This window comes from Bos indicus, chromosome 6 (genome assembly GCF_029378745.1).
Source record: "Bos indicus isolate NIAB-ARS_2022 breed Sahiwal x Tharparkar chromosome 6, NIAB-ARS_B.indTharparkar_mat_pri_1.0, whole genome shotgun sequence".
NCBI lineage: Eukaryota > Metazoa > Chordata > Mammalia > Artiodactyla > Bovidae > Bos > Bos indicus.
In genome coordinates this window covers 87,364,206-87,383,627 of record NC_091765.1, presented here as the reverse complement: position 1 = coordinate 87,383,627, position 19,422 = coordinate 87,364,206, and the positions used below count along the sequence as shown (strand labels likewise).

The 19,422-nt window shown below is 40.5% G+C and overlaps 1 protein-coding gene across 4 annotated transcripts in view; it reads right to left on the bottom strand.

Annotated features, from left to right (window-relative positions):
• SLC4A4 (solute carrier family 4 member 4) overlaps nucleotides 1-19,422 on the bottom strand; it is a 363,818-nt gene that overhangs the window by 99,691 nt on the left and 244,705 nt on the right. For all 4 annotated transcript variants that reach the window (XM_070791561.1, XM_070791562.1, XM_019962896.2 and 1 more), the window contains exons 8-11: nucleotides 13,354-13,511; nucleotides 5,491-5,578; nucleotides 3,173-3,327; nucleotides 2,142-2,255 (exon numbers count right to left, since the gene is read on the bottom strand). In XM_070791561.1, the coding sequence (XP_070647662.1) occupies nucleotides 2,142-2,255; nucleotides 3,173-3,327; nucleotides 5,491-5,578; nucleotides 13,354-13,511 (515 nt within the window). The remainder of the gene's footprint in view (nucleotides 1-2,141; nucleotides 2,256-3,172; nucleotides 3,328-5,490; nucleotides 5,579-13,353; nucleotides 13,512-19,422) is intronic.

Genomic DNA, 19,422 nt, shown 5'->3' with positions numbered 1-19,422 from the left:
CAGAGAAGGTGTATTTAAAGTGTTTGAATCAGCAAGATACTATTTCAGCCCTTAAGATAAAATCAGAAAACTGTAAAGGAATACATTTTCTTCTGTCTTCTTTTTGATCACCAAATTAGGCAGTCACATTCCCTAGACTGTTGGTCTTTAGATGAGAGTGAATTGTGTAGATGAATTCAGTGTCAATGTCTGAAGGAAAACATCCCAACCTGTGAGCCGATCATAAGGCCCTTTCTAATCTTGTCAGAACTTCCATCCCAGCCTCATTCATTCATTCATTCCACAAACGTGTATTTGGTCATTTGGGATATGCCCAGCACTATTCTGAGTACTGGAAATACAACAGTGAATAACACAGGAAAAAATACCCACCCTCATGGAGTTATTTTCTGAGTGAGGCAAACGAAATAAGTAAAATGCATGGGGCTAAAAATCAAAGAAAAAATTAAGTGGGGATCTGGGTTAAATGCTAGAGTTGCTATGGCTGTAATATCAGAGTGGCCAGAACAGGACTCCTAATGGGTGACTTTGGGGTGAGGATCGGAAAGAATGAAGGGAGAAAGCCATGCAGGTGTGTCATGGAGGAGCGTAGCAAGCTGAGCCGCCTCATATCCACAGGCAGGTCAGCTGCCTGTCATGTGTCAGCTCATTCCCTCAACCAAACCTCACTCAGCTTTCCCCACGCTGTGCCTTCTGCCTTTGATGTCTTCCCTCAGAGTGCTACAACCCTTGGAAGTCTTGATCCTCCACTCATGGCAAGACTTGCACTATGCTCTCACACATTCTCAGGATTGTGTGTCTGTCTGTCTGTCTTAGCTGCATTCAACGCCCTGCTTCACTTTTCTTGGTATGTACAGACATATTGCATGGTAGCAGACATTGCAGACATGTAATGCACTTAGGAAAGTTAAAATATCAAAGATTACAGTCTGATTAAATAAAGAAGTTAAATCCCAGAAATTGTATCTATAGAAGAGGAAAAGGATATTTCTAATGGGAATAGTTTGTAAAGAACTGTTCAGGGAAAAAATGGGGGAGAGAGAGGTTCTGTTCTCTAGTCTTTAAGAAGAAGAGGAGAGAAATAACATCCTCTTCATTTGGGAAACAAACCCAAGTGGGTCATTGGAGGAAGGAAAGAACGTCATTTCATTCAGATTCAGTTGTCTGTTAAAATGACATACCTTTGTGTTTTCAAAAATCTGAAGTGTTTTTTAAAAAGTCATATCTTCGCAGATTCATTTCAATATTTGGCAAAACCAATACAATATTGTAAAGTTTAAAAATTAAAATTTAAAAAATAATAAAAAAAGGAAAAAAAAATAAAAAGTCATATCTTCATAAACAAGTATCCTACTTAAAACTGTACTTAATTCAGATTGAAATGGAGAACCTAATAGTGAAGGCATAATTCTAATAAGAAGAGATTTAGCCAAAGCTGCCTGAGAAACCTGAGCTCCCCACTGCAGGCCGAGGAGACAGTGGCCTGGCAGTCACTCACGTCTGTAACATGTAACTCTGTACATGTTCTGTAACTCTGTACTCTGTTCTGTAATATGGGTACACTTCTGAGTAAATGTATCAGGAAGAGATGGAATCAAGAAAGTCAAGGGCAGGGAGAGACTGGCCTTTCTGCCACACCCGCCCCCCACTTCTCTAACAGCTCTCATTCATGCCACTGCCGTCACACTGGCCTCTGTGCCAACCCAGCACCCACTAGGCACCCTGCTGTTCTCCACCCCCCACCCTAGGATCTGCCTCCCCACTTCTTCAGGACTTTCCTCAAATGCTGCAATTCCCTCTATGGCCTTCCCTTACAGACCATGCTATGTAAAATGGTATTACCTAGTACCTTTCGCCTGTTGCAAAACTCCCTACTTCTGCTTTACTTTGCCCCACACAATCAGATTCACATTTCGTTATCTGCTCACTGTTTGTCTCCCACCACTACAAAGACCCCTAAGGACAGAGGTTTTCCATTCATCCACTGCTGCAGCCCAAGCACCTGTGACTAATAATACACCATAAACCTGTGTTGGCTGACCGAACATAGAAACCAGTAACAAAGCACTGACAGAAAGATTAAGGGGAATTCAGACCAGAGGGGAACCTCATTATGAACAACAGAAGAATCCATAAGTTACCTTCCAGTGCGCTGCAATTCCTCACAATCTGCATGTCCTCCTCCTCCATGGCCTCCATCGTGGGGCGTGTCCCCATTCATCTGAACATTCTCTCCACCTGAGTACATATTCTTTCTAATCAAGACAACAGAGCCCAAGAGAAGATTAGTTTTATTTTATTCACCTGCCTCTTAGCTACATCATGCACTAACTAATGAAGAGATGGACCAAAAACCCTTTGGGAGAAAGATTATGATTTCCTGCCACCATCCTGTGTGTGCTTAATAGCTCATTGGTGTCTGACTCGTCGCGACCTCGTGGGTGTAGGTTCCTCTGCCCATGGGGATTCTCTAGGCAAGAATACTGGCATCGGTTGCCGTGCCCTTCTCCAGGGGATCTTCCCAACTGAGGGATCAAACCCAGGTCTCGCACATTTCAGGCAGATTCTTTACCGTCTGAGCCACCAGGGAATCCCGTGAATACTGGAGTGGGTAGACTATCCCTTCTCCAGGAGATCTTCCTGACCCAAGAATTGAACCAGGGTCTCCTGCATTCCAGGCAGACTCTTTACCAGGGAAGCAGACAACTTTAAAGTGTTCTAGTTAGAGCCAAAAAAAATGAGTAGATGAATAAAAAGTTGAATAAACTGTATGTTGTATGAAAGGGAAATTGTTTCATCTGGAAAACCACAGATTTCTAGAAAATGGCTTCCCCTCAATTATCTCACCCAATTTCTTAACCTCTTAAATCTACAGGGTAGATTTACCTTGAGTAAACTGATCTTTCCACCTATAAAGGGGTCCCAGAAACATCCCAAAAGAATCTCTACAGTGTATTCCAATATCATAATCTGAGATCTTTAATTTGTAATCACTGAAGAATATCACCACATGCTCATTTTCCAGTGTCAACCAAATGTCAAACGAAGGCACATGTGTGATTCATTTGCCATAATACCTCAAGTTTAATGGAAATCTGTCAATATTAAGGCACTAGACAGAACCTCTTCTCCTTCTCAAAGATTAAAACTCCCAATGGCCTGATCGTTTTACCTTTTGTCAGACGATGGAAGACTCTTAGGAGGCTCTATCCTGATCGCTGGATCCCATTCTCCAGGTGGAAGGACAATGACTTCGTCTAGGAACTCATCTATGCCAGCAATCAGGTCCTGCCTATCTTTCGCTTTATAAGCAATGTCATGGAACACCTAAAGAATAAGAAGAGATGTGCTGATCCAACAAGAGAACTCTCCACACGCCTCAGATGTTAAGGCTGAAGAATGCAATCCATAATCTACTTTAACATTACTGTGACCATAGCCTCCTATTTCCTACTATTCAGCTTAATCTAAAATATTTCAGTATCCAGATTATGAACCCAAAGAATATAGGTAGAGGCATGAGAAAACAGCTGTGCTTCTTTTATATGATTTTTTCCTAACAATACCATAAAATAGCATTGCCTTTCATCTCCCACTGGTATGTACTATTACTGATATGGTTGCTATGGAAGCCAGATGAAAATAGTTTAGAGAAATACACAATCACTCCCTGAAATAAAAACTACTGGGCCAAACCACTGCTTCTAATTCAAGAAGGAAAAGTTCAAACTGAGTGTTAAGACTGGTTAAAACTCAAATTCTGCAGCTCTCAAACACACAAATAATTTGAGTTAAAGCAAAGGGGTTTTAAGTAGGTGATCATCTGTGTTTTAGGAAGCCAATAACCAAACCATCCAAGGTAGCAAATGTGTATCATACTCTTTGTCCATCATTTCATTCTTCTAACCTGCCTGATAATCTGAAAGTCCTTTATACATAACCCAAGCCTTTCATACCTTGTAAGTCAAATTCTTTAGTCTCCAGCAAAGAAGATGGGCCCTGTTTGATACCTTTGGCTATTCTTAAAGATTGCTATGTCTTTTCTCCTCAGTAGAATGTGTAAAAGCTATCAAACAGCACATAATGGTGTGGGGGTTTTGGGGTTTAGGGGAGGTCATTCAAAGTGTAGGCATAACATCTGCAGTGGACATAACTGGCTACAGCCTTATTTTCTCTTGCTACCTCCCACTATGGAGGCTGGAAAGTCAGTATCTTTCTTAGCCTAGCCTGCAGGTAAGGATGGGCAGTTCTGACTCATGGGATTAGAAAAAAAGAAAAAACAATGTGTGGGAGGAGCATTAAAATACCAGTTCAGAAAGAAAGACACAGCTAATATTCCCTGCCTCCTCCTTCTTGCTTTGCTATAGATGGTGTGAATGGAGTTGACAGCAGCAGCCACCTTAAGACCACAAAGCAAGAGCCTTGGCCCTTGATTTACCATTAAGCAGTTAAGTTTAACCAACTCCAGCAACTACTTACCTCCAAATTTCCTAATATGTGTGCAAAACAAACCCTAAATTGTTTAAGCCACAATAAGTCAGATTTTCTATCATTTGCAGCCTAAAGCATTTCTTTTTCTTCTTTTTCTTTTTTGCCTAAAGCATTTCTAATCAATACATCTTAGGGTGAAGAATTAAGAAATTGTAAATATGCAGAAATAAATAAAAGAACTCACTGAGATGCTTAGTTGCCTCAAAGGAAAAAAACAGCACTGCTATTCATCAGTGTTCCCAAATTAAGTAACCATCTGAGTAATCACAAATAGAACTGCCATAACTAAATGCTCTATTCTCCACTCAACACATGGAGAAGCTAACATATCAAGCAATGAAGCAAAAACAAAACATTCGGCAAAATAGCAAGCTAGAAAGGCATAAAAGCAGAAATCAGTGATCCTATATTCTAATAGTATTTCTCCTACTATGAGACTAGTTCGGAATTTCAACATGTCTAAGGTGTGTGTAGTGACGTCAAACTGTTATGAGAATACAGTCATAATTCCAAAGTGCTAGATACTTTGCAGAATGGTTGCTAATGCATTTTAGTATATGCATCATTCCTTCCCACAAGATAAGAAAACCACAAAAACAGGTACTTTCTGATACCTAAGGGAAAATGCATTTTACTATGCATTATTTTATAAAACCCACTTCTGAAACAAAACACTTGAATTTGCAGGATGAATATATTAAACATTTTAAGAGATTATGTTAATACAGTGACTTGAACCTTTTAAATAATATTTAACATACTTCAGTTTGCAGAACTGCAAATGTTTAGAGAAAGGAAAATATGACTTATTCTAACATAAAATTTATTTTTTGAAAACTATTAAAAGCAGTTGTCAGCTCATTTGCACAAATGACTGTACCTCATGTTTTAAAGAAGGTTGGTAACTACGTAATTCTAATTGAAGAAATTGTGACAGCCAACTCACAGTATGAGAACAAAGAATGACATTCACAGATCACCATCTTCCTGATTCCCTACCTCATCAGACATCAAGGTGGCAATGGCTCTGCCGATCTCATGGTAGGACTTGGCTTTCCCCTTAGGACCTAAGAGAATGAATAAGAACCTATTGGGAGAGGAAAGAAGCAAAGGCTGTAACACATATTTCATCAAACTCAACACACATAACACTGAGACATGTTTAATCCTAATTCATAAAAAGGTTAGGTCTAGAATTCATCTTTAAAACAAAGGTCATAGTCTTGGTAATATGAAAGGCACTCTTCCACACTATTGTGAAACACAAATTGTTGTTCATTTTGTTTGGAAGCAAGGGAGAATTGAGCATGGAACCCTAAAAAGCTTCTTCATGAAGAAGGAAAGGTTCACTATATGAGTAAGTCTTTCTTTTCTAAACTTTCTTTTCTTTCTCTTTCTTCTGACTTTTCAGAATCTTTGGAGAAAACCCATTAAGCACAATAACTAGAAAGACTTAGCACATCTTCTGATTTTTCTGACTTTTCTTCACCCAATATTGATGGTGACAAATGATCCTCTCCATATTTTAAAGAAATAGTTCTACTCAGAAGTGGCTGGGAGTCAGCAAAATCCAACTCCTCTACAATAAACCACATGCTGACAACCAAAGTAAAGAAGGAAAAATTTGAGAGAAATTAAATATAAAACATCATTCACAGTTAAAATTCTTTTACAGGATTCCTCATTTTCTTTTCCAAACTTGTTTTCTTGATAATGCACTGTTCCACAGTAGTTAGGTCCTGAAACTTGCAATAATGGGCTTATCTCCACTCAAGTTCACCCCTTATCATGTTGGAAGGACTCCCTCACTGATCACAAGGGCAAAGATGCAACTCTCAACTGGGGAGCAGGAAGTATATGAATTCAAAAACAGACAAAAGGCAATACTAGACAAATCCCTGCCTTGCTTATTTATGATCATATCTTACCTAACATGGAGATAATGAGGACAATAAAAATGATCACATGCTATGGTTGCACAGCTTTCTAAAGCTTACAAAGCATTTCACACTCACATATCATTTAAACTCCTACTATCCTTTGCTATAAGGACACGCATCTTACTCCCATTTAATGGTGAAGAAACCTAGGCTCAAGGAAGGTAATGGATGGGCTCAAAGACTGTCCCCAGTGAATGACAGTAGATGGCTGGATGGCACCATGGACTCAATGAACATGAGTTTGAGCAAGCTCTGGGATGTAGTAAAGCACAGGAGGCCTGGTGTGCTGCAGTCCATGGGGTCACAAAGAGTTGGACATGACTAAGAAACTGAACAACAAGACAGATAGGACTTTTTACCTCTTGTTTTTTCCCAGCACACAATTCTGCTTAATAATACCTGCGCAACCTATACACCAGAGAAAGCTATCCAACTATGACTTCCATAGGCCACTCTGGGGGAAAGACGTTGTGATACTTAGCTAGGGACAAGAAAGTTTAAGTAAGATCTTATGAAACCATGAATGGCTTAGGACTTTTGTTGGTAAAATTTTCTTTTTTACTAATTTATTTATATTTTTTTGTTGTTTAAGAAAGGGCTATTGATAGCCAACACTCTTCAAGGTATTAGGGTCTGTTCTGAAATGCCCTTGAATAGATAATTCCATTTTTCATCATAAAATTTAATCTAAAGAGTAAAGAAAAAAAACAAATTGAGAATGTAAGAAGGTAAATCTGAATGTCTGAATCCTCAGAGTTTATACCAGAATAACCATAAAACCATTCAGTATTTATTTGCTTAGAAACCAGTTCTGGAGTGGAGCGGTGCACTCGCTTTCAAATGTTATCACAGTAGATGAAATGGGCAAAAGCAATCAGCAGGCACGAAAGTCATTCAAGTATGAAGGAAGTCATTATTAGAACTGGGTTTTAATTCTTCTAACTAGAACTTGCCTTTTTCTGAAGCTGAACCTAAATTATACGCCACCACATACAGTATTATCAAGAGCTTTTTTTATTGACAGAAAAGTACAATGCACTTTTCTGAAGGGATGGCTCACTGAATGAGTGCAACACCTGAAAAAAACATTTAACAAATAAAGTAAAATGCAAATCTCATTAAGAAACACATATAGTACTTTTCGTATGTCCCAATTCTATTTACTTGTCTACCAAGGGCCAGCTGCCAGGCAGGACGATAGGGCATAGCTTTAAACAGAAGTGGCCAATGTGGTACAGCAAGAGAGCATATGTAACACCTGGATGCTTTACTTAATACATTTTAAAACAATGTATTTCCTTTGCCTGTCATTTTTTTATTATTTCAGGCTTCCCAGATGGCAGTGGTAAAGAATCCATCTGTCAATGCAGGAGACTCAAGAGACACAGGTTTGATCCCTGGGTCGGGAAGATCCCCTGGAGAAGGAAATGGCAACCCACTCCAATATTCTTGCCAGGAACACCCCGTGAACAGAGGAGCCTGATGGGCTACACTCCAAAGGGTCTCAAAGAGTCAGACACAACTGAGCATCTGAGCACATCCAAATATTAGCATCTAAGCACTACACAATATCTAACCCTTTCCAGAATCACTGTCTACATCTTCCTACCTCTCCCTAGTATCTGCATCATGATTATTTTACATTTATAAATACACACTATGGAAATGCACATTTATCAACTGACACGTGAATTAATTATCAGGTTGACTATATGGCAACAAAGCCAAAATAGTGGCTTATTAGAAAGTGTAGAAAATGCTCTCAGTCATTAATAGTTCTCAAATTCTGGCAGACAATGGGCCGCTGGTCCAAGGGATAACAGAGTAGTGGATCCTCCACCTTAAATCCTATGAGATGAGGGCATACATTTTCTACAAATATTTACTCTGCTCTTTACTAAACAGCACCAAAGAAGAAATGGCAGTAACAGACCAGTGGTGACCATAAAAAAACCACTTATCATAGTAGCAAACCCAGTATATGAGAGCTACAGTGTTTTCATTAAGTTAGGCATAAACGTACAATTCCTCTTTCCTGAATAATGTGATTTTTATTAAAACATATATATATATATATATATAAAACATATATATATATGTTCATTTGGAGAAGACTCTTGAGAGTCCCTTGGACTGCAAGGAGATCCAACCAGTCCATTCTGAAGGAGATCAGCCCTGGGATTTCTTTGGAAGGAATGATGCAGAGGCTGAAACTCCAGTACTTTGGCCACCTCGTGTGAAGAGTTGACTCATTGGCAAAGACTCTGATGCTGGGAGGGATTGGGGGCAGGAGGAGAAGGGGATGACAGAGGATGAGATGGCTGGATGGCATGGCTGACTCGATGGATGTGAGTCTGAGTGAACTCCAGGAGTTGGTGATGGACAGGGAGGCCTAGCGTGCTGCGATTCATGGGGTCGCAAGGAGTCGGACACGACTGACTGACTGATCTGATATATATTTGGCACTTGATATTTTCTTTATACTTTAAAGTATAAAGAAAATATCAAGTGCCAAATAGAAATAAAAAGTTACGTATCAGTTAAAATTTTCACATTACTTCAGTCAGGAACCACTGAGTAAATCCATTTTCTTAAAATGAATAGAGAGGAACTCTGGACACCCACAAGTAGCAGGAAACATCACCTCAGGTCGAGAATTTCATCGGTAGGGAAGCAGACCCCTAGGAAGACTGTAATTGGAAGTGCACTATTGAAATGGAGATGAGAGATCTGGGAAAACTAACAACACAGAACAACTTATCGAGCTGAAGTTCCCTCTGTCCGAAACATGTTCTCTCCTCTTTAACCCTCCAAGAAGCAAAAGCTGTTACAACTTTTCTGACAGAAGTCCATCTTGCCAAACTCAGCTTTTATAACATACTGAAAACTTTCATGACTCAAGTGGTTGTTTTTGTTTTTGTCAATGGACAGATGTTATTTTTAACCAAAAGCTTTTTTTTATTAACGAATTAGAGTAAACATTACATTTGTGTGGTTGAAAGGGCACAGCCCATATTGCTGGCTCAGGGGAAATAATTTATGTTGCTGAGTTCTTTGTATTTGCTTATAAGTAGACACAAGTCACAGAATTTATAATAGTGCCTGGCTGTCTCGAGAATCTTCATGAGGCCCTTCCACTCTGATGTGCTCACTTTTCCATGTAACTAATCGTGCCTGGCGGAGAAGGCGATGGCACCCCACTCCAGTACTCTTGCCTGGAAAATCCCATGGACGGAGGAGCCTGGTAGGCTGCAGTCCATGGGGTCGCGAAGAGTCGGACACGACTGAGCGACTTCCCTTTCACTTATCACTTTCATGCATTGGAGAAGGAAATGGCAACCCACTCCAGTGTTCTTGCCTGGAGAATCCCAGGGACAGGGGAGCCTGGTGGGCTTCTGTCTATGGGGTTGCACAGAGTCGGACACGACTGAAGCAACTTAGCAGCAGCAGCAGCAGCAGCAATCGCGCCTGTGGAGAATGCCTCTAGCATTCACCACAACAAAAATCAGTACCAGATGAGCATCCAGAACCAACGGACTATATTCATATTCACAAAATAATTATAGGCAGAAATAGAGCATAATATCAGAAAAAGAGCCAGCCTTCCTAAACCTTTCCATCTTTTCCGAGATGTGCACCCCTCCTCCTTCCTGATATATCACAGCCATTCTAAAATAAACTCAGCATGTACCAATTCCTTACTCCCTTTTTTTCAAACAACAGTGAATCAAATAACCCATTATTCATATTTAGTGGCTTTGGAAAATGTGGCTAAACTGTAGCTTCCTCAATAAATTCATAAGGACCACAAACCCATCATAACCAACCATGTTGCACATAGTAAACAGCAGTGAGCCACTGGAAGACTGTTACACAAGACAGAACTGAACTAGCAAGACCTCCATCCCAAGTCCTCTACTAGAATTTTTATGGTTTTGACAATTAGGGACAAAGAACTGCTTTCAGGCAGATCATTATTTATAACATAAAATCGATATTAACTAAGGGTGACACAAAGGGGTAAACATTCTAATTTTATAGAGGGCTGCTGCTGCAAGCTCCCTTTATAATTATTTGCCTCAGATGTGAAAATCAAGGTAAGAAAAGCACAGATTGATCAAGGGCTTTGATTAGTCTTCATGGGAAAACCCTAAAGCGTTTTTTTGCAATCCATTCTAGGAGTCTTCTTAGATTTTCCCTAAGAGCCTGGCTTCAGAGTCAGAAATCTGCACTGACAGTACGTCATCCATGTGGCTCCATCTCTGAACTATAAAATGGGAATTATATTCATCTCCATGTGGCCCATAAATATGACTGAGTGGCAGCCTCAATGGAACAGATGTAAGATAATAGCAAAGCAAAGTGCCTGTTAAGACACTAAGAAAATCATAAACATACCCGACTAAGTCACCAAAGAACAGAGTTCATCTGCTTTCACATGGATGACAAGAAGGTCCTCTATGTAGAAAGCATCTACCCAGTCTGTAGGAATCCAGCTGCAAACAGAAAGCTAAACTAGATCAAGCAAAGAGCAGAGTGGATAGAGAAATTCGTGAACTCTATACAAACGGAGTGGCTATAATCATATTTCCTAAAAGATGCATGCTAGTAATGCTATTTATTATAAATAGTAAGAATAATAATAATAAGTAAAAGAGTCTGTCTTCCACCTTCAAAAGGAAAGGAAAAATGGAAAAATTTTTCAAAAGAAAAAATGACCGTCATTACAAGATGTGCACAGAAACAGATTTCTCAGGTTTCTGTGCAGGATAGCGGGGTGGCATGCATGTTAAAGCACACAGCTGAGTGCAGAGACATCCTCCACAATGACCACCATGCTCCTTGTGGGATTTCCTTTATTAGATTTCACAGGATGCAGCCACTGTAAGTGGCCCTGTATTACTCACACACAAAGAAGCTAATGAGACTCTCTTCTCAGTGATTACAGCTTGCCCTGGTTCAGAGGATAGCAAATGGATAAAACTATTTCCTGGAAAAATGTTAACATGCTAGGATATATTATTCAGATTACTGCCCTGAAATAGCTTTATGAATTGAAGCATTATTGAATTATATTCCCTTGAATAGACTGGGCTCCTTTTCTCAATTCAAATAATGCTTGATTTTACCTCTAGACTAGTACCACTGTCCAGGACAGAAAAACATGAGCCGGACAGGAGCAGATGATAAGAGGGACTCCAAAATGGTCATGACTTGCTACTCAATGATCTTGTGTTATTGTTTAAATAAAAAACCTCTTAAAATATTTTTATTTGTAGCTTCTAGAGAAAAAGAATAAAAAATGAAAAAGAGCAACTGAACACTTCTTGGCATGTCTTTTTCTTTCAAGCTCCAGAAAAGTTGGTCCAAAGAGACATAAATAAAACCAAAGGGACATGCAAGCTGGAGTTCGGCCATGACTGAGTCAGCTAGCTGTTCGCCAGGTGATTGCTCAGATGAACCTGCAAGGCTCTGCTGGAATGTTTTCAAGCAAAAAGCTAAGTTATAGAAAACACAAATCATCATAATCCCATTAACTGAATAAGCTGTAACTATCCCCTTTCCTCTGCTATTTGTCCAACGACTGCTTATATTATTCCTATATTGTAATATGACAAGTATTCTCCCTGTTGTTAGTGTCTAAGAAATAGAAAAATGGGATAAAAATAGCAGCGTAAAAAAGAATGGCCTGTAATGTATAGAATGGAAGGCCATAAGGAAATGTTCTCCTAATTTTCCTCCTGAATTAGCTCAAAACAAATCTTGAGCCCCTTATCTTGTTGGTTTACCTTGCTCAGATCATCTGAGACCACTGGAAATCCATAGCCTCTCCTGCTCACCTGGCGAAACCTACAGAAAAGTTCCCTGCCCTTGCTCTGGGCACTGCCCCAAAAAAGGCCCTATTTTATAACAATTTTCTAATGTCAACCTGAAGATTATAGACTTCTCTTTAACCTATTCCTAAGTACAAGTTTATTTGAAGCATTAGCTTCTATTTACCTACTACACTTGACATAAAAGTCAAGCTTCCTAGCTCTTCTACTGGGCTCAGTTACAGAGAGAAATAAAAAAGGATGACTTCTAAGGTACTGTGCAGTATGAGTACATGATTGTAATAACAGTAGTATATGTTCTTTTAAAATAAAACTTTATGAGTCCTAACACATAAAGTACACAAATTTAAGTGTACAACTTAATGATTTTTACTTTTGTGCATATATATAATAAACACATATTGCTATTTAGTCACTCAGTCATGTCCAACTCTTTTGGGACCCCATGGACTGTAGCCTACCAGGGTCCTTTGTCCACATTCTCCAGGCAAGAGTACTGGAGTGGATTCCCATTTCCTTCTCCAGGGGATCTTACTGATCCAGGGATCAAATCTGCATCTCCTGCACTGGCAGGAGGATTCTTTACCACTGAGTCAAATCACATATATACATGTCTAAATATGTACACATAGACACATTTACATATATTGATATATATAATGTGTATATGTATGTATGAACATACCCACTATCAATTTCCTAATCAAACAGAGAACAAATGAAAATGACTCAGACCTCTGAACCATTTACCATCTATATGATCTTGTAGAAGTTACTTAAACTCTCAAACTGTTTCTTCATCTATAAAATCCCTTATAGTTTATACTTTAAAAATTATTATGAGTATTAAATAGGCTAATCCATCAGAAACTATTCCATAGTCCAATTAATTATTATAATCATTATTACTACTATACATGTGCCAAGTCAACCAAGAGCATGAAAGTCAGACTGAACCGTTATTTCAAGTTAAACCTTTCCAACATGCTTGCTTTGGGTGAACCCTCATCCTATTGGCTCTCTAGCCTGAGCGGGAGGAGTTTTCCCTATGACCACACGGGACCCCAGTGAGTCAGGGAGCAGCTTACCTTGTGGGCACAGGGACCTCAGTCAGGGCACCCAGCATGACTGCCTGCTGCAGCCGAACAAAAGCAATGAAAGGAGAATCCAAGAAGTCTACCTCGCCAACAAGCACGTTGGAAGCTTCTGCATCACGTGGCAGTTTTTTCATGAACTTATTCTTCAGCTGCATGGGAAGAGCCAAGAAGACACAACTTATTTCCAGAGAAGGGAACTCAAAGAAATTTCTTTATGAGTCTACGTGCACCAGGCAGGCCCTAGCTAGCCATTCTTCTATTATGTCTAACCATTCTATTATATAAGTTTTTCTCTGTATTTTGGATGCAAAAACATTATGTGTACAGCCATGTGGTTTACATATAAAACAATATTTACATACGTATCAATTCATTAACTTATTCAACTCAATAAACATGAGTTTAAGAGTCTCCTTGGAGCCAGGAACTGATCTAAGCCCTGATGATAAGGGATGTGTCAACTAATGACATGGCCTTCTTGAGCTCATATTCCAGCAGGGGAGAAGTAAAATAGAATTTAAAGTAGTGATAAGTGTTGAGAAAAAAAAGTAAGACATGTAAGAGGATACGTCTTTAGACAAGGAGGTCAGGGAAGGCCTCTGAAGCAGCACGTTTGACACTGGGATAAGGGGACAAGCCAAGAAAAGATCTGGGCAAAGAAAATTCTAGGCAAAGAAAAGAGAAAGTCCAAAGCCTCTGAGCCAGGCAAGAGCTAGGCAGTTACAGCAACAGCAGGTGGCCAAGTGTGTGGGAGCAGATGGAGCACAGGAGAGAAAACGGCAGCAGATGAAGTTGCAGACGTGAGGGGGGCCAGCAGGTGAGGGTCTTGAAGGCACAGTAAGGAGTTTCAGATGTTTTAAACAGAACTTACCCACTAAAGAAAAGTCCATGGAAAGGTGGAGTAGAAAGACCTAAATTTAGGAGATATCACCATGTAATCAGGATTTAAGACCATGTGATAGGATGATACAACCTCGGGTGTTAGTGTAGACAGAGGAAAGGGCTGTCCATTGACCCTTAACATCTGCCCACTGACCCTAAACCCTGGGGTACCTAACCTTTTATAGGAATGGAAGCAGATATTGGCAGAGGACACTGAAAAAGAGCAGCCTGTGAGGTAGGAATAGAAGCAGGCCTTCACCAACCAGGACTTTAGGTGAAGAAAGGGAACAATGAAGAGAGGATTATCTGCTTCAGTGTCAAAGGATGCTGGAAGTTCAAATAAGATGAAAAGTAATAAAGGACTAATGATGGGACCTGGACCACGAGGGAAGTCCCAGTGGTCTTATGGGAGACTCCATACTCCCAGTGCAAGGGTCTTGGGTTCAATCCCTGGTCAGGGAACTAGATCTCACATGTGGCAACCAAGAGTTGGCATGCTGCAGCTATAAAAAGAATCACAGCTAAAAAGATCCCACATGCTGCAACCAAAAGACCCAGAACAGCCAAATTATTAAAAAATTGTTTTTTAAAAGAAAGTAAAGACCAATGAATTTGACAAGATGGAAGGGGTGGATGATCTATATAAGAGCGGACACCAGGCTACCCAGTAAAGAATAAGATGTGAAAAAATGGAGACTGGGAGTAGAGAGAATTCTTTTGCAAAATGTTGCTACCAAGAAAAGCCAAGAATTAAGGAGGTAGATGAAGAAAGGGATAAAACGGAGATTTTCCATGGGGAATATGATCACAATTTGGAATGTTCATGAAGATGATCTAGTAAAGACAGATTACTACCGTAGGAGAAATGGGCATAACTGCAAATCAGCTCAAGCAATCTTGAACTATTGAGAAGAGAGATATCCATGCATAGCTAGAGGGATTAAATCCAGATGGAACACAACTCATCCATTCTAACCAGGCAAGGCAGACTCTAGGTACAGTCGGGGGTGATCTGGGAAGTCTGTGGGGTGAAGATGATTCCAAGGACTTACATTTTTTCAGGGAAATATGAATGACCTGATGGTGAGGAGGAGGAAGACGGACGTACATGGGAGCTTGAGGAGAAAGGTAAAGGTATAAAGTGCTTTTCATGGAGAGTAAAGGTTACCTTTGCCAACAAAGGTCTGTTTAGTCAAGGCTATGGTTTTTCCAGTGGTCATGTATGGATGTGAGAGTTGGACTATAAAGAAAGCTGAGCGCTGAAGAATTGATGCTTTTGAACTGTGGTGTTGGAGAAGACTCTTGAGAGTCCCTTGGACTGCAAGGAGATCCAACCAGTCCATCCTAAAGGAGATCAGTCCTGGGTGTTCATTGGAAGGACTGATGTTGAAGCTGAAACTCCAATTCTTTGGCCACCTGATGCAAAGAACTGACTCATTTGAGAAGACGCTGATGTTGGGAAAGATTGAAGGCAGGAGGAGAAGGGGACGACAGAGGATGAGATGGTTGGATGGCATCACTGACTCAACAGACATGAGTTCGGGTAAACTCTGGGAGTTGGTGACGGAGAGGGATGCCTGGCGTGCTGCGGTCCATGGGGTTGCAAAGAGTTGGATACGACTGAGCGACTGAACTGAACTGAATTGAAAGGTTGCCTAACAGTCACTTTGAAAACTTATCCTGTAGATGTTATTCCTTCATTCCCCCTCCCAACCCAGCTCCCACTTAGAACAGGCTTGTTCAAGTATCCTACCATGAGTGGGAAACGTCTCCCAACAGCTCAAGGAAAACATCTCAACAATCACAACAAGAAAGAGATAAGAATTTTGCAAGAAGATTTCTGATATACACATCTCACCAATATGAATGTCTCCCCACTTAAGTTAAAAGTTACCAGTGAACTTTTTTCTGCCACGGGTTATCACCTATATGGGAAGTGGGAGGCATGGCCCAATTTTCCCCAGTAATGAAAAATTACAGTAGAGTTTTATTTTCTATTTCCATATAAATAGTTCTCAATAAGGGAGAATAAGTGCCATGAAAACTGATCCCCAAAACCATCACCTTCAGTAGCATTTTAACAAGATTCTTGCCTTTGGAACTTCATACAAGAAGAAAACTGAGAGGCAAAAAAAAAGAAGGAAGTTGGAACTAATAATTTAGTGGAAACCAAAAAAACCCCACAAAGGCAAGGTATATATTTTTGGATGTTAGAAACACGACTACTTCCAGCAGTAAAAGACTTTTCCAAAGTTTATACCATTAATCCTTCAAGCAATACTAATATTTCCAAAAAGTCTGTTTATTTCTACACATACGAAAAGAGCAGCCATGGGAATAGTCTAAAACCATCAAATTGTTATTATAGTCAAAGGAAGTTGCAGTAATGAATTGCTCTGTGTAACATGGAGTAGAGTTTGGGATATGGTCAAGTGACCCAAAGGCATAATGAAATACCACTGCTAGAGTAATCTTCTTCCGACTCTTTCCAGAGAGAGCTCCCATTACCAACACAGGCCATGAAGCTCTATAATCATCTGATTGTACTTGCCATTCTCTCCAGCACTCTTTGCTGTCGTTAGGTAGGTAATCTGATCATAATCTCCAGTTTTAGGTACTTAGCCTCCCACGCTTAGGACCAAAAACTGTCCTTTCCTCATTTCTACCTTTTCTAAACCTCCTTCAGAGTTCAGAACAAGCCTTTTCACTCTCTCAGCACTGCTCCTAGGGAACTCCAGAAGCACTCATTTGTTTTTTTAAATTTTTTAAATTGGAGTATAATTGCTTTACAATGTTGTGTTTCTGCTGTACAACAACGTCAATCAGCTATGTGTATACATACATCCCCTCCTTCTTGAGCCTCCCTTATAACCCCCCATTCCATCTGTCTAGGTCATCACAGAACACTGAGCTGAGCTCCCTATACTGCACAGCAGCTGCCCACTGGCTGTCTGTTTCACACATGTAGTGTATATACGTCAATCCTACTCTCTCAATTTGTCCCAGAAGCATTCATTTTGGAATCATGCTTTTGCCAAGGCTGAAGTCTTTGCTCTTAGCTCCCTGAGGGTTAGAACAGTTTATCCCACACAGAACTGATTGCTTCCTTTGCAACATAATTCAGCTGTCGTAAATATTTTGAATGGAAGGAATGAGCTCTGCAGCATTTACAGTCAGACCATATGAACATTAAATGCCCAGGAAAGTTCAAGAGGTTTTAGAGGCCCATTCTAGAACATACTAACTGTCTGGATCTATCACTAAGCAACTACTGACTCACAGAACATGTAGAACATCCCACAGTTATATTCTTCCACAAAATGTTTTACTTGTATGGTACCTTTACTAAGATGACTACACCATTTTGGAAAAATTGAAGCATGTTTTTAAAGCTAGAGGAACTGCATTCTATGTGCTCAGAAGAGAAGTAGTTATAAAGATATATTCTTCGAGATCAGCAAATCTCACACTGTGTTTGTAGGACACTAGTGTTCTTGAAGAAATTAGTAGCTATTCCAAAATAAAAATGTGTGGTGCCTGAGTTGCCCTGGAATTTAGTCCTCAGATGACTCTCTTCTCTACACACATTCCTGGGTGATCTCGACAAGCCCCCTGCCTTTAAATTCCATCTGTGACCTGATGGCTCACAGATCTATGGGCTTTCCTGGTGATTCAGATGGTTAAGAATCTGCCTGCAATGCAAGAGACCCAGGTTCAATCCCTGGCTAGGGAAGATCCCCTGGAGAAGGGACCCACTCCAGTGTTCTTGCCTGGAGAATTTCATGGACAGAGGAGCCTGGCAGGCTACAGTCCATGGGGTCACAAAGAGTTGAACAGATTTACTTCAGCCAGGACCTCTTACCTGAAGTCCAGTTCTATTACATCTATCCTCAAAAGTCTTAACAGGCATTGCAAATTTTACAAATCCAAAACCAAGCCCCCCTCCCAAGAGTCCCCTCAAACTAGCTCATCCTGGGGTCTTGCTCATCTGGTTCATGGCAGCTCCATTTTTCCAATGCCCAGGCCCAGACCTTGCTGTCATCTTCCACACTCTCCTCCTCTCACACCCCATGTCCATTCTACCAGTGAATCCTGTTGGACCCACCATCAGAGACGTCCAACCGTTTCTCACCATCTTCACTGCCACCACCCTGGGCCACATTACAAGCACCTCCCTCCTGGGTATGGCATTGGTCTCCCAGCTGGATCGTTTGCTTCTGCCCTTGGCCCCCGCCCTGCTCCCGTCTGTTCACCAAAGCAGCCAGGGCAATCAAATCAGGAGTCAGAGAAAACCTCTGTCGGTCCCCATTTCACTGAGAAGGCAATCTTATTATGACAAGCCACAACTCCAGCATCATCGGGCTTCCCATCAGCTCCCTGACCTCGTTTCCAGCTGCTTTTTCCCAGTCTTCTTCAGACCCACCATCCCAGGGGCCAAACCTTCCCTCTGACACACCAGGCACACTCTTCCCTCAGGGCCTTCACATCTGCTGGTGTCTGAATGGAACGTCTGCAGGGCTCCCTTCCTCACTTCCTTCAGATCTTTACTTATGTTATTTCTCAACACTGAGACCTTCCCTGGCCACATTTGTTAAAATTTCCACCTCCCTTTCCCCACAGGTTCTTCTTACTCCTCTGTCCTACCTTATGTTTTTCTTTGTACTTATTATAGTCAAACATGCTACAGTTTTTACTTATCTTCCTTATTATCTGCCTCCTCGCTAGAATGTAAGTTCCCTAATAGAAGGATAATATCCATCTCTTTTGTTCAGTGTTACATCCTTAATGCCTAGAAGAAAAGATGAAAATAAATGTTTGTTCAGTGAATGAATGGTGGTTATTATTTCTGCTCTTCCCAATAAGCTTTCCTAACTCTTCTCTTAAAGCAGTGGTTTCTGGGCATCCCACCACCACCCAGGCCATCTAAGTGGACAAACGCCTAGATAGGACTCATCTTAGTAAACTCCCCTACTGATAACAGTGGCTGGTCCAAAGGACGGATGCACCATCTACACAGGGACCAAAACATTTTGGAAAATTAACATTCAAATAAATGTGTAAAAATCAATGTTTCCCTTTCACCTAAGGTTGTTACCCTCTTTGCTGGAAGGGCCTGTCACAGGATTGTCCACACTAGGAGAGAATGAGGTCAATGGCCAAAATGAAACACAAAACCAG